Source organism: Mesitornis unicolor, unplaced genomic scaffold (assembly GCF_000695765.1).
Source record: "Mesitornis unicolor isolate BGI_N332 unplaced genomic scaffold, ASM69576v1 Scaffold52684, whole genome shotgun sequence".
In the NCBI taxonomy this organism is placed as follows: Eukaryota; Metazoa; Chordata; class Aves; order Mesitornithiformes; family Mesitornithidae; genus Mesitornis; species Mesitornis unicolor.
In genome coordinates, this window is record NW_010180444.1 from 3,702 (window position 1) to 19,784 (window position 16,083).

At 36.4% G+C, this 16,083-nt stretch overlaps 1 protein-coding gene across 1 annotated transcript; it reads left to right on the forward strand.

Annotated features, from left to right (window-relative positions):
* The first annotated feature begins 2,626 nt into the window (after positions 1-2,626).
* Positions 2,627-5,947, forward strand: ZNF518B (zinc finger protein 518B). Its single transcript, XM_010183081.1, has one exon. It carries the CDS (start codon positions 2,627-2,629, stop codon positions 5,945-5,947), a length of 3,321 nt encoding a protein of 1,106 aa, XP_010181383.1.
* The last annotated feature ends 10,136 nt before the right edge of the window (positions 5,948-16,083 follow it).

Here is a 16,083-nt window from a genome sequence, read left to right on the forward strand (position 1 = left end):
AAACTACTTGAGTTACGAAAGTTTAGAAGGATTACTAGGCTGTTCTTTGAATTACCTCTGTTAAATTTTTCTAGTGTCATCTTGGACTGAGCAACGCAGATCTATCTGGTAAATTGAAGTTGTCTTAAAATGTTTGACAGTGTTTCTTGTACTTTCTTGCCCTTTAATGGTGGTGGATCTTTTTTAATGTTGTCCCATAAGGTGAAGTTTAGAGTATTAAAAAATACAAGAAAATTGTCCATGTCTTTAATACTGGTTTTTTGTGGTCAAGGATATTGACGGCATAAAGTGCTCTGTGCTTATCTCTTGGTCAGTTCATATGGAGTGCAGTTTTAGTATCAGTGGATAGCTGTTAACAGGAAAAAAAAAAGAAAAAAAAAAGACAAATATTGATCCAACTTCCCTTTTTCTTTTCAAATGCAATTTTAGTTCTTCCTTAAAGCTGTATGGAAATTTTCAAGACATCTTTGGTCTGGTTCCTGAGCTTATCAAGACCTCTTGTTTTTTTTCCTGAATTAAAACAGTGTATCCCTTGAGCATAGGCCTGCCATCATACTTGTATATCAGTAAAATTCATCAGTAAGATCACTTAGAAGTGATATTAGCAGGGGAAGAATGGTCCATCTGAGACTATCAGAAACATTTGTTTTTATTTCCTCTTTGGATAATAGAGGGCATAATGTTACCAACATTTGAATTCTTTAAAAAAAAATCTTCAGGTCATGATACAGTGGTCATGCATACTTTCCTCCTTCTGGGAGGCTGCTACTGATTTGTTTTTTCACATTGGGAATAGAGGTTTTTCACATTGGGATGTGTAGCTGTCTGCATTGCAATGAGATAAGCTTACTACCCTAAGAACTACCTACTGAGGAGTTTTACAGGTGTGCAGCCATCCATCTACTAAAGAGTGAAAAGTCCATTATGTTGTCCCTAACCAGTTTTCTGACTTATTTTTTAGTGTTGTTTGAAGTTATATCAGTATACTTGCCTTTTGCAGAGGCCTATCTTTAGGGCAGCAGTCCTACAGCAGTTAGGGGTATGGAGCACAAGGAGATGCAAGAAAAGCTTTCTGGATCAGATACTTACTCGTTTGAAGCCATTTTGTGTAAAGTTTTCCTCATTTATGTAGGATTATTGTAATAGGATGCTACTTAGGTGATCTCAGGGCTGTGCTTTTGGAGCCCAAATCAGGCCCTGCTGTCTGTAGATAGATGTGGAGGGGAACTGGATTTTGGAAGCAGAAAACTTCTGTAGGATGTATTGAAATCTAAAGGAATCTAGAAATAACCTCATTAAATAGGGTTTATACATGAATGTAATTAAGAATGCTTGAATAAGAAAGATGAGTGGATTTCATTTGTTGCTGTTAGCTTTGGACTTTGTTTTGTTTTATGTATGTCTCAAAATGCTAATTTAGTTGATTTTTTTTTTTTCCAAATAGAAGTGGTCTTATAGTCTTGTCAAAAGCTTAAGGGCTGAGATCTTGTTCATGTTAAACATAGAAAAGGGTGCTGGAACCTGTGGGGCCAAATATGTTGCACAAGTTCATGTGGTGGTTTTACAGTGATATTACTGTTCTCACTGCCTTCCGTTGTATTGTTTGTTTTGCTTGATTGACACATTCTCTATTAGGATGTTGTGAATTATTTATATGCTTGTCCACATATAAAGAACTGATCACACTGTGATATTAATAGAAGTGAAAGTGATTAATCTTGCAGCTGCAGATTGTTTTGACTTCATTACTTTTAAAACATGTGAAGTATAGATCACATCTTGTTATGAATTAGTGTTGAAGACTGTTTGGATCTGAATCATTGGCACTGATTAGAAAAGAACTTCCTTCTGTGCTTCAGGACTTTCCATGCTAACTTAAAAATCCTTATATTTAAAACCAAATGCTCAGCTGCATATTTCTAATAACCATTGTAGTCACTCTCTTTTTTCCTTCTGGGATTCATGATTGAGTAGCACTTGCAGTGTTTCATAATATCTTTTCCCAAGTTAAGGGCTGAATATGGACTGAAATATTCTGCTGCTTAGTTCTGTTATCAAGTTTATTTCTTGCTAGGCTTCTAAATGCGTTTCTTAAATGTAGAATTTTTCATGACATGAGGAATTAGCATAAACTCTTTCAATTTTGATGCATAGCAGATAATTTTATGAATATATGAACATTTTGAATAATATGAATATATGAACATTTTGAATAATAGCAAACTTTAAGGGATGATTTGATTTGGTATATTTTGCTTAGAGTTAGTGGTTGTATGCGCAGAATACTATCAGTGGTATGTTAACAGTAGGCTTGCACTCTCATTCAGCTGTAGTCCACTAATAGTTCAGTTATGAGTTCATTGTATTTCAGTGATCAGTGAATTGTAACTGACTTAATCTTCTGCTTTTTATTCTTTAGTGCTGCAAGTTTGATTGAATCAGATTACAAACATGGAATATAATATGGATGCAGTTCCTTGAGCACCATTTCTTCCACGGTGTATATTCAACAGATTGGTGGCCTGAATGATTGATTGATCAGTGGCATACACAAGACTAATATCAAGAAAACATTGTCTGTTGCTGCTCTGTTTGACAAAACTGGTACAGAGTCACGTCTTCTGAAATGCAGTTGAAAAAGATGAGGGAAATTTTACCAAGATTGTATCCTGGTGAAGTTAGTGATGAAAATAATTCCTTAACTACATCCCCAAAGCAATCTTCTGGGGATAAAACAAATCCATCAAAAGGGGATGATGACCAAAACTGCTGTTACCAAGGGACCGAGGCTGAGAACAATACGTTGTCACTGATAAACTGTATAAAATGCAGACGTGTTCAGAGAATTTCAATGCAAGATATAGAAAAGCACAAGAAGGTTGACTGGACTGAAGACAAAAATTTCATCTGCAAGAAGTGCAGCGATATTGCACCACCAGCTTTCCATTTTGTTCCTGAGGGTCCCAATGCTGTAGACTTTGAAAAACGTGAAAAAAAATCCCCAAGTAAAACAGAGAGAACATTTAAAATTAAAAACTTTCTGCCAGGTAAATACTACTGCGATAAATGTAGATTTTCAACAAAGGATCCTTTACAGTATAAAAAGCATGTAGGTCAACATGAAGAAATTAAATTTATTTGTTCCCACTGTAGTTATGTATCCTATACCAAAGGAGAATTCCAGAGGCATTTGGTGAAACACACTGGAACTTTTCCATATCAGTGTGAATACTGTGATTACGGTGCTGTTAGACATGACTATATAGTAAAACATACGAGAAGAGTACATGGAACACCCACAAAATGGCTGTCAAATACTGTCATAAAATACAAGCAAAAGAAGCAGAGTCCAAGCACTCTATCTGAAAAGCAGAAATATGGTAAAAGTTCTGTTCAGAATGAACTTTCAAATTTTTCTTCAAATATAATTTGTGAGATTCCAGATAAAGTAACTAAAACAGTCTGTTCATCTCATAATATAGAATGTGGTGTAAACACAGCATCAGTTCAGGATAAAACAGTATTGGAGCCATCTGAAATAAGTGTATGTGAGAATCAAAGCATTGAAGTTGAGGTTTATTCTCCAAAAACAGAGCCTTTGCAACCTGGGATGCCTTTAACAGTAATTGCACCGTCTGAACTTGTAGTTCCTTCTAACTGTTTAGCACAGATTGTAGAGATTAAAATAGTGAATGGAGCACAACAGCTGGTTCTTAAACTAATCCCTATGAAAGAAGCAATTTACAAACCTGTGAATGGTGCTGAAAAGGAACTTGAGAATCAAGGTATAGAACGATCTGCAGAAGGAAAAAAGCAATCTTCTGTATCTCCAAATGAGTTACTAACCATGGAAGTGAATGTAGACAAACTATACAGTATTAGTAACCAGATAAATGTGGATAGTACATGTGACGGGAATTCTGAATGTCTCTGTGTTTCTGATTCCCAACTCTCAGACTGTAACTCTGTGTCTATACAGAGGGAAGATGCATCAAAATTATCCTTTCATTTGGTGAAAGGTGTTGATGTACATTCGGGTGTTATTGAACTTTGTTCTCCGTCTCTGGTGATGAATAGTACAGAAAAAAAAAGTGATCTTAAATCCTCAAGATGGGAAGTAGATGGAAGAAATAACTTCCATTATGACTTGTATTGTTACAAAGAAGCTATGGATATATCTCCTCCAAAATATACTGCTATTTCTGAAGATAAAAGTTTCAAAAAGCTTTCAGTAGAGGCTGCTCAGGAGAGCAAAATTTCCTCCTCTTCTTCAGTCCTTCAACAGAAGGATACATTGCCTCTAAAGAGGGATGACAAAGAGTGTAGGAGCCTGCCAGTTAGCTCTGCAGAGACACATGTAACTGGCAAGAGTTTTGATAAAAAATCTATTACATCTTCTGAAGTAGGAAAAAACTTTAATGTCTCTAAAACTCCACCTTGTGAGGACATGGCTTCTGGCTTTAGCAAAGTAAAGAGAGCTGAAGGACAAAAGAACAATCTTCTTCTGGAATCATTAGAACTACAGAAGATGGAAAATAAAGGCAACCCATTTGAGGGACCTGTTATTTCGTCTGTATTTTCTCTTAGCTCTGGGACTGAAAATGTCCCAGAGGGTGTCAGATGGGATGACACAACGTGCAATAAAAAGTCGGCAACGTTGCTGTGTAGAAAGATTGCTCAGCTCATGTCCACTGCTGAATCTAACATGAAATCCATGCCTTCAAGATGTCAGGCTTCTAGTAAAAAGGTGCTTTTTCCTCAAGAAAACTCAGCAAGCTCTGAAAATGTTGTTCCTGCCACTGATGTGGAACAGTCTGTGTCTTTGTCTCAAGTGCGTGGTGGAAGCAGTGTGATTAGTAATGAACACAATGAAGATCAGTTGCTTACGTTTGCAAGAACATCTAAAAGCAGAGTAATCAAAAATTCACATGTTGCTACTCCAGTGTTTATCCCTAAAGGGACGATGCTGAGAGTGCTGAATGCTACTAGCAGTCAAAACTCAAATGGAATAGAAAACAGGAGTGAAACATGTGCTCCTTCCTTGTATTGCAATGAAATGTTCCTGCCTCGCCCGGTTCCTGTCAGTGTTTCTGAGACACTTAGCAGTGATTTGCCATGTTTACCTAATCAGACTGAACAGAATGCTCCATGCCGAGGTATATCACTCAGGCAAAGACCTAAGCAAGAGACAAGTGTTAGAAATAACGACAAACAAACTGGTGTACCATTTCAGAAAAGCAGTAATGTGAGTAAGCAAAGCAAGCCCCGTTCAAAAAGTCAGCTAGGTCCCAAAAATAAGGCAAAACAAGCAAGCTTCAGGGAACTTCCTAAAAAGAAAACAAGGAGTCGGTCAGAAACCAGTTCTAGTTCTGACATGTCGTATCTATTGACAGCGAGGCGTCTTCGGCTTGTCCCTCTGAGGTTGGATCAGTTGATAAAATGCCCTCGTCGTAACCAGCCGGTTGTGGTACTAAACCATCCTGATGTTGACTCGCCAGAGATCATTAACGTCATGAAGACTATCAACAGATATAAAGGTCAAGTCCTGAAAGTAGTTCTATCAGAAAGAACAAGTAGTTGTCTTGGTGTCAAACGTTATAGAAACCGTCTTACTCTTAAGAATGCTGAGACAGGAAACCAAGTGAAAAAGCAGAATATGCTAAAAATGAAACTAAAAAAGACACACAAAAACAACTACCAGGTGGTGGAAACTTCACCAGCTGAAGCACTTCCGTGTATGTTTAAGTGTTGGTTTTGTGGAAGAGTATATATGGATCAAGAAGAATGGATAAGTCATGGACAGAGGCACTTGATTGAGGCAACCAAGGGTTGGGATGTTCTTTCTCTTCCAGCAAAAGAGAACAAAGTTGAGAGTCTGGCGGGGGGGGAGAGGGGGGAGGGTTCCCCCTTAATGAGTGCCACTAACTTGATTGGAAAGGAAAACTGAAATAACTGCTTTATTTTGCTGAAAGGTCTCTATTGTTAGGAAAATGGGAGAGAAGAGCAGATTTAGAGAGATATGGAAAAGCTGATAGAATTAAGCACTACTTTGCACTCTCATGTTTGAAATTTGTCTTGCAGGTCAACTTAATCTGTTCCATAGAAGACATTTGAAAAAATTTGCTATGCAAACATCTTTCTAGTTACTGTTCTCTGTGCTAGGATACTGTGCTGTAACTGGTTTGCGCTAGGTCTGTAGGGAATAAAATCTTAGATGATGATATCTTTGTAAATTTAACAGGGTTTAGTTTGCTTTATTACAGCATGGTGTTTCAGCGATTGAGCATGTGTATACTGAAAAGCACCTTTGATCCTCTGTGGGTAGCAAGTGTATATCATAGGTTTGAGTGGCAAGTTATGCACCATGTATAAAAAGTAAAACTTAAATGCAAGCCCTCTGTTTCAGTGAAACAAAAACACTTCTGCTGACTTCAGAGGAGACACATGGGTGTAAATGAAGTATCTGTAGGATCAGAATTACTCCTACTAGGTCAGATAGCATTAAAAAGTTCAGTTTTGTTTAGTACTTAGTTTTACCTAGCTTATGTTGTGTAGATGTGAGAAAGAGCAGAACAGTGTCAGCTTTCTGTACCATACTTGCTTTAAGCTGGCAGAGCCAGAGAGATCATCAGGTGTGGCCCACAGAAGAGAAAAGCTTTTCTCTATATTTTCTCAAGGCTATTCTGAAACCTAAGGAAGTAATAACCAAACATAGACCCTCTACCACCATGTATGTGTGTAGCCCCATAGAAATATATTTGCAGAATTGGGCATTTGGTTAGAACTCTAGTTGATGCTTTAGTGCTTATTTACAGGAGGAACTTGCTGAAGATGACTTTTCAAAATGAAAAACCATGTTGCACAGCTTTTACGTTGGCAGCGTTGAACCAGATTTTCAGTGCAATCTTTCATCCTTCTGAAGAATTCAGATGTTGTTAGAATATATTTTTTGTAGGCCTCAATTTATACAAGCATGTGCCTAGTTTCATATGTACGTCTAACGTGTATCTACTGACTTCAGTGCAGTGTAAACATCGCTCAGTTGCCTAAACACTTTCCTAAATCAGGGCCAAATTTCCAGTTTTCAGTGAAGAGAGATGGATGATACTGAAGACCAGTGTTTTGGAACGTGAACAATACATGTTTCTTCTTCATCTTGTCAATTTTACATCATTTGAAAATCATATAGAGTGTAATGTATTGAAGCACATATTTACAATTAAAACAACTTACGTTTTTACAGATAAGGAAATTGGTACTGATTGTAATGCTGGATGTGTGTTCTATGTTTGAACTGGGACTACTCTTGGAAAAACTGGTAGTTCCTAACTTTTTTCACTGTTGACGAATTTTTGTAAACAGTTTAAGCTGGAAATATTTTTTTATACACTCCAGCAGATTATACATTATTTTATAAAGTATGTATTGTATCTTTATTGAAATGTAAATATTTTAAAACTACATCTGACTGAGGCTTATTTTCAAAACCAGTTAAAACATTGCTTTCCAATCATTTTGCAATACAGCGTTAAAGTCAGATATTTTCATCATGTACGCGTGGAGCATTTTTGTATCATTTGTATCAGACTGACCTGTTCCACAGAACAAACTTCTTTTTGTCTGTTTTGTCAATAATGGTAAAATGACAGTTCTCATTTTGTATTCAAATGGAATTATATTTTTTTAGATGGGTACATTAGAGGGTTTTTTCACTTAATATACTTTGATGCCAAACCTAACAGTGCTGTTTGCATTTTCAATTGTGAAAATAGCTTCCGTTTAAAAATTCTGGCATATCACGTATAATAAATATTCAGATTGCTAACATAAGAAAAAATGGTTAAAACTCCGCCTTTGTTTTAGCTCCTTCAGTCCGGGTTACGGTTTGAATTTTGTTTCTGTAGAAGCTATTAAATAAATAGTTTTGAATTTGCTTCGTAAGAGTTGTCACTGGTGAAATTAAAACAGTCCTTGTGAAGGCTGTACTGAGAGGCAGGAGGAAAGTGTTGCTGCTCTAGGTGGTTTCAGTATGCTAGGTAGTGCTTGTCTTTTGTGAGCAAGTTTACTGTTTTAGTAATCATGTGCAAAGCTTGCTTTGTATGACACTGCCGTAATCTACTATCTACATTGTTAAGCTGTAGCTTTTTCTGAGTTAAATTTAGGAAAATATATATTTTGTTTTAACAGGAAAAACTTGTGTAAGTTTAATTATATGGTGGCTGTGAAACTCTTAAAGCAGATTACGTCATGTCTCTTTATGAGCTTTGCCAAACTACTTGACTTCTGTTTTGTTAATTTTCATTCTTCTTATTAGATAATGTAATACAGAATAATTTCCTTCAAGTTTTAACAGTCTTAGTGGCTTGAGAGAAACAATTATGATTAATGTTCTCCTGCGTTTTGATGCAGCATTGAAAATTAAAAAGGTAGCAAGGAAATGTCAACCAACTGCTAAATTTTCTTGGGGTTGGTTTGTACCGCCACATGCTACATCATAAATTGGGTCAGAATGTCATGTTTTGGGCTTGAATGTTTTTATTGTTCTTGTTCCTATTCTGTAAGGATAAAGTGAGGTTGTTTTCTCAGTATACTCCTATTAGTGAGACAAACTTCTGAGTGTGCTTAAGAAAGGAGGGTTATGGATGCTTTGCAGAAAAATACTCAAGTGCCTTTCATCTTTGTAATGAATTTAGTTAAGCCCTACAAAACTAAAAATTACACGGATAAATATTACCATTTTTTTCTGGAAAAGTATCACCTTGTCGTCTTTGATTCACACAGGAACATGTTTTCTTGCTGAGTTTGAAGCACATCTACTGTTCCTACTGATGATTTTTATCTCTGTATTTGAACATGATATGAATTCAAAGAGGCAGTTTGCATAATGGTCTTACTGTGTAAGTGATGGGCAGCTCAGATATGGAATAGAAGTACCTGCTACTTAGGCTAAAGAATAAATGTCAGTTAAGTAATAGAATTTACATAACTGAAGCAGGCTTTTTAATCTGCTCCAGTACCTGTGAGCACGGGCTGACACCCAGTGACTTCAGTGGCTGCTGAGCACATCTTGTTATTGTACAAACATGTGCAGGTCAAATAAAATTCTTAAGCAGTGAATACTCAGATGAATAGCATTTCATGTATGTTTTTGAAAGCAATAGGTTTTTTTTAAATCACTGTTGTATGCTTTATTAGTTTTTGCTACTAACAGCTTCAGTGACATTTAGGTAAGCAAAACTGAGTTTGGTTTTTGTCTTTTGTTAGAAGGTGCAGTGCAAGATAAGCAAATTGTTTGGTCATTGTCAGGATATCAGGAGCGTCTCAATACTTTTCTGACATGTGACATATACTTTACCTGTACTCTCAAAGTTAAAAGCAAATTACAAGAATAAAAAAATAGAGTAGATCTGTATTCTCATTGTGAAAGAAGTTTTCTAGTGAAGCATTTAGAATGCTTCATAATATTATGGGGAGCTCCTCACTCAAAGGTTAATCTGTTTTTTGAGACATTTAAATAATTGTTCTATTTACATCTATACAACAGTTGGGTGAGCTTAAGGCAGAAAATGTCTTTTGCACAACTTGAGTGGATATGTAAGGTAGCATTGTTCTCTCTGGATTCCTGATTTATCCTTTCCGTCAATGAGTGTGATGGGAACGTATTTGTAGAAGTCAATGATTTCTTTCACAGAATTAAATTTCTGGGGGAAGAAGAAAAATTGTTATCAGTGACTAAAAATGAAATTACTGGATGGTTTATCTATAGCATTAAAAGTTTTGCAAATGACAGTATTAGAAATGGGTAATATTTTGCATAGAATTATGATTAGATTAGATTAGATGGAAGCAATCATAAAAGGAAAAGCACCAGATTTTAATCCTCTTATTTCCTTTGTGTCTTGCTCTCTTGTGCAGGACAAAGCAGCTGGCTGCTTAGGGTGAAAGGGGAGCATGTTCAAGCTCTGGGAATGCAGTATCACCTGTAAAAGTTTTCATTGCCAGATGTGATGACAGATTTTTTAAAAGATGAAGCAACTATAAATCATTACCACCTTTACCCTGTCAAAAGTTATACTTAATTGGCACTACATGATACTTTACACAGCAAACTTCTTTGTACCCTTTTCAATGTACCTTTTATTTTCCCATTCAGTTTACTGAGAAAATGGCTATAAAAGCCCTTTAAAGTATTGAACAAGAAGAGTCTCAGAAGTCTTTTAGTCTTGTTCTCTGATGTTCAAAACAATGACATCCTCCAAGCGAATTCCTAAAATGATAAAGATATGGTTCGAGACTCTTGAACTGATCAAGCAGCAATGGAAAGCTATCCAAGGTATTTATCCTCATCTGCCCTGGTGGGAGTCTCTTAATCTTGCCATTCCTGTGGTTAGCAGTCCTTCAGTTTAAATAGTTCTCTTCCTTGTGTGTAACTTGTTAGCTCCCATCATGACACCACTAAGCTGCCATCACACCACTGTTTTTCCTCCTTGAGCTGTTTGGGCTCACTGGTATTGAATCATTAGAACGGAACACAGTAATGCAAACTTACTGTGACGTTAATAGTTATCCTGTATCAAATCTATGTTTAGTGTAAGCATGGGCATTCACTGTGTATGTGATAGTAGTCTCTGTCACCTCCACCTGATCCACACCTAGTTTATAACAAGTCTGATTAAATCTGTGATTTGATCTAACTGTTCCCGTATTATTTTAAGATGTAAATTATTTTATCTCAAAACCAGTGTGCTATTTTTAAAGTTTTGATTTTTATATTTTTCACTTGTGTACATCTGTTCCATTTTGCTGTTTTGTCTTTGCCTTATATTCAAGATCACTATTGCTACTAGAAATCTAGGCAAAACTGGTTTGTATTTCATGCCATACCAAAGCAATCCTAACTTTTTTTTATTCTCAACTTACTCTTTATCAGCACCAGTTCTTTTTCTGTTTTCTAATAGTTTTTGATGGTTGGAAAGTTAAAAATTCTTACTGTCATTGTTCATTTGCTTTGGAAATTTGACTTGGCTTCACTTTGGACTTCACTCTGGAGTACATGTTGCACATCCTAAATGAGAACAGTTCATCCCTGAACTGTCATTTAAGCTGTGGAAAAGAGTTCTCTATTTTCTCTATTAGCGTCCCCTGACAGGTGTTCACTGTGCTCATTTTCCTGGTTTGACATGATGCTGTCAGTGAAAGGCAATGTGGAAGTGCTCTCTCATCTACTCTAAAGACTCAGGCCAGTTCAGGGGCTGATGAAGGTAGCTGGAGCTAATCCATTTGCCTCCCTTTGAAATGAACTGAGTGGTTCAGAAGTCACATCCGTCTCATCATGTTGTGACTGTGACCAGAGGTTTGAAAATTAGAGATAGCTGCAAATAGTGATAGGGAGTTGTGAGGATGGAGAAAACATCTGTGGCCAAAACAGCAAGATTCAGAGTTATATGTTGGGCTGTGCTCTAAGCCTCTGTGTAAAACAGGCACTGAATTGAAGAGGAACTGACTCCTGCCTTTGATTTTTAGTTACTGCATTGTGAATTGAGCCTGGTGCTGCAGACATGCTAAAAACATGTATTTTATGTGTTGCAGATCTAGTTTAGTAAAAGCAATAGGAAAAATATTTAAATTTTGTGTCATGATCAGCTTTGAATGTGAGTGAGGTTTTGATTTCTCTGTCTTCAAAAGAATTGTGTACATGTAAACAAGCAGCATTATAGATAGCCCTGGATCTTTAATAATGAAAACTAACTGGAGTGGGGGAAGGCAGCAGCCAAATAAAGGGTACTTAGGACAGCAGGTTTGAATGTAAACACCTAATTTTCATGTATGTCCTATTTGGAGATCTGTTTTTTTATAGCTTTATGTGATTTGGCCTTTAGTGAGCTCAGTACAACATATGAAATACGAATGTGAACAGCTGTAGCTGAATTGCTAGCAAAAGATACAGCTTTACTAACAGTGGTTTTGTGTTTGTTTGGTTTGTTGTTTTATTTGTGTCCGCGTCCCGTCCCGTCCCCCCCCCCGCCCCGGCTTGTATTTGTTATGTTCCAGCTTGATACTAATTTAGCTGTATGAGCCTTCAGTTACTTACCATTGGTCACCATCACATTGTCACAGAAGTAACAATTTTTCAAAATAAACAGATGTGATTATCAATGCTTTTTTCTCACCTTATGGCCTTAGAGGTCTATATGAGAGCTAATGATGCACTCATGAATGTTGAATTAAATGCATTAAAAAAAGGTTAATAAATATATTTCTTTGATCATACAAAGTGTTAACACTTCATTAACTGTATATGAAAAATCAACAGTTGCAATTGGATAGGGAAAACTTTGAATAGTTATGCATAAGAAAAAACCAAGTTTTTACTGGATAGAAATAGACTAATCCAAAAGTGAAAACATGCTGCAGAAAATCAGTAAGATTGAACCTTTAAATAAAAATTAACAACTGGGGAGACATTTAGTAGGTCTGCACCTGTTTGTTGTTGTTTAGGTTGCTTTCTCTTTAGCAGGTGAAGAGGGAGCATTCAGCTAATCTAGAAAAAGCAACTGGTCTGTCTGCATTGCCTACTGCAAAATGTGGTGTAACAAAGAGGTTCGCTGTAGGGATGATGCAGTGCTCTGAAAAGCATTTTAACAAGCACTGGAAAACTATAGGCAGCAATTTTTCTGTAATTCACAGCCTTACAAATTGTTTTCACCCTCCTGAGATAAGAACCTTAAGCGAGCTGCAGAAGTTGAGTTTTCATGAAAGAGCATTTTTGGGGAATGCTTTCAGCCTGCCTGAGATAAAAGTAGCTCTGCTGAGCAAGGTTGGTGCACGTGTGCATGTTACACTTATGCTTTGTGACCAGACTACTGCTAATTTTATTTTCATGTCTGCTGCTGAGAATAATGCATGGAAGTGGGAGGCTGTGATTTCTGTGGCTCCCTGGTACTACATGTAGCTAACTAGCAAAACAATCATGAAATTTTTCTATTGTAGTTGATCTACGGGAAGATTTCTGAATTCAAGGGAAACAATATTAAAAAAGGAGGCTTAGGATAACATGATTGCAGATTTGGCCTAATAGAGCCAAGTCTTAGAAATACCGTTGAATATTAACTAGATGCTTGAAATCCTTATTCTGGAATTGTAACTTTCCAGTCTTACTGTTATAAGTTCAGACCTACTGTTTAAGATACGTACTTTCTGTGCACAAGTTGGAACGTACAACAAAGTCATATATTTTGGTATTTCCTGACATGGGAGGGATTGTGTTCTCCTTCCTTTTAGTTCAGTAAAAATTGTTCACATATTGTTCAAGTAATTTTCTAGCTACCTTAACTGTTAAAACTGTTAAAATGATGAAAATCTACTTTTATGTCTTTATTCTGTAGTGTACCATATGCATACTACATCATCCTGTAGTGTACTGTAATTCAGGGGTTTTTTTAGTCAGTTGTTTCTAATCTGAGCCTTTCTCTTATCGGGGCCATTGCAAGAAGACTAAACTATGTAAGAACCACAGAAAACTAAACGTGCTTTCTCCTAAATCATACTAAATCTCTAGGAAATTATCTGGGAGATGCAGATGAGCATTCTTTGAATATATTTTATTTTTTTATGGGTATCTCATCTTTGTAGATGTGACTGTTTCGGTTTTAGCTTTATTTTTTTCTTGTGTGAAAGCCATGCAGATACAGTATTTGTTATTTAATCCTATAGGTAGAATAAGGAATTAGACTCTTATCATGAATATAATTGAATTTAATTATGTAAAAAAGCATTGCTAATCTAAAGGGATTTTCTAATCGAAATTTACTGCATCTGAAAGACTGATTGGTGGGGATCCACATGATTTAATTGCTTCTGAATATCCATGACCACATTTGTCCTATTTCCTCAATTTTTTTTTAAAGTACATTAATTCCCCTTTTGCTGTATGAGAGACAGACAATAGGAGACATTATGCAGCAATAACAGCAACAGCCCATGCTGTCAGATATGTGGGGTTGTATATATGCAGAAATACCTGCTTATAGTATAACTAGTTAGAAAATACTATGTATGTGTGGAAAGGGAGGACTTTTCTTTCCCCTTTACTTTGCAGGTGTTACTTAGAGTAGGTAAAAGTATGATAAGTACTCTGGAAATTTTCACATAGATTTAAATCTGAATTTGAGCATGGCATGTAAAATTCAGTTTGAAATTGTATATTAGAAACTTTCACTAGAAACTTTGAAACATACTTGAAATAAGAGTATTGTAAAAGAAACTTTAATGAAACAGCAAGTTTATAACTAATCTTTAGTATTAAGAACTTGTGACATGAAAGCAATAGACTCAAACATTACATGGAATTTTACTTACATCGTTGCCTCTGAGCCCTGTTCCCAGTGCGTATTGTTGGCTGTCTTCCAGAAAACGTACTTTAATGTTGTATACTTTTCTTCCATAATAGACAACCAAAACATATGGTTCAGCGTTTGATTTCTTTGAACAATCTCTAACTAAGAATGTCTCATCCTGTATGACACAGATTTAAATTATGGATTGTACGGTTAGTTCACAAAAAATACTTGCAACCCATCATGGACAGTTTATGGACACTTTCTTCAAGAGTTTACACCTCAGGTTTCAAGGTAAATTTTACTTACAGTGTTTTCCTGTAACAGTGCCTTCTCTGCTTCATGGCGATCATATTCTCCAATATACCATTCATATTTGTTTAAATCCTTAATTTTAAGACAGTATAATGAATGTATGGAAATTAACCACAGCTGGCAGAAGCAAAAGCCAGTGAAAACAGATTATATCTGATCTGTATTTAAAGCAAGTTCAGCACAGTTCATAAAAATAGTTGTAATGCATCTATGTCAAAGTCCTGTTAGGAAATCTGAATCAAATTAGACATGTACATTCTTATCCATGGTTTTAAGAGCTTACATTGGACTGTATTCAGGGTTGCTTAATACCCACAGCTTTCAGACCATTTAACTTCTTGGGGAAATGTTTTCAGTAAACAGCACTTCTTATGGTGTGTGTGTGCCCCTATAGCGATAATCTGGTTTTCTAAAAACCCGTCTCCTTATGAAGAGAAATGTTCTTTACCTTTTCAATGGGTTGGGTAAGAGATTGCATTTCCTGTTTTACAAGTGAATTTTTCGATTTATTTTTGCATCTTGCATATGGCGTAGGAGATGGTGACCTCTTCACTGACAAATTCTCTACATTTAATGTGGACCCTGTGAAAGTAAATTCAGAAGGAAAGACCTTGTGCTTTTTAAACTTAAGAGATTGTTTCATTTTACCCTAGCAGTTTTACTTAGTAAGCCTGAGAATAGCGTTTACGGTTTAGAAATACAGTATTGTTGTATCGACCTTTAAAATTTAGAGCTGTCATTTATGAGTGGTCTTGTGCTAATCTAGCACTGGTGGTTTCAGATTCATGCCCCAGTAGATTTAACACATTAGTTTCCTGATATTCTTTGACTGACATCACTCTGCCAAGTTCTTGCATACCTAAACATAGGAAGATATTAAAGGTAAACTATTAATAAAGTAGCAAATGCTGAATAAACAAATACATACGAGACTAGTGTAACAATTCATTCTGTTCTACTTTCACCTTTTGAGCCTCTTGTATTTGTGTTGCATCAGAGCTGCCATTATGTTGGATGATATTAAAGCTCCTTATGATCCCATTGCCAGCTAGCATTGTTTGCACCAGGCTGTTGAAACCTTCAAGGAATCAGAGATTCTGCCATGCTGATGAATTTCAGTCTTCTCTGCAACTTTTTTCATTTAGCAAATTTAGAGCCTAAAGGTGAGGTTGCTCTTGCATTAAGAAAAAGATGAAGGTGGTGGTCCCCAGCTGCGTGTTCCTGCTCCACACTGCACTGCTGAGAAGGCAGCTGCCTGAGGGAGCTTACGTAGCTGAAAACCATCCTCCCAAAGCAATGTGGTTTGCAGTCTAGATCTAGAGCTGCTGTTTATCAGCCAGACCCAGCTTGCCACTCTGCAATTGCAGAGCATGGGATGGGAACATCAAGTGTGCGTTAACTTTGAAGTGAAATTATGCAGGGAGAAAATCAG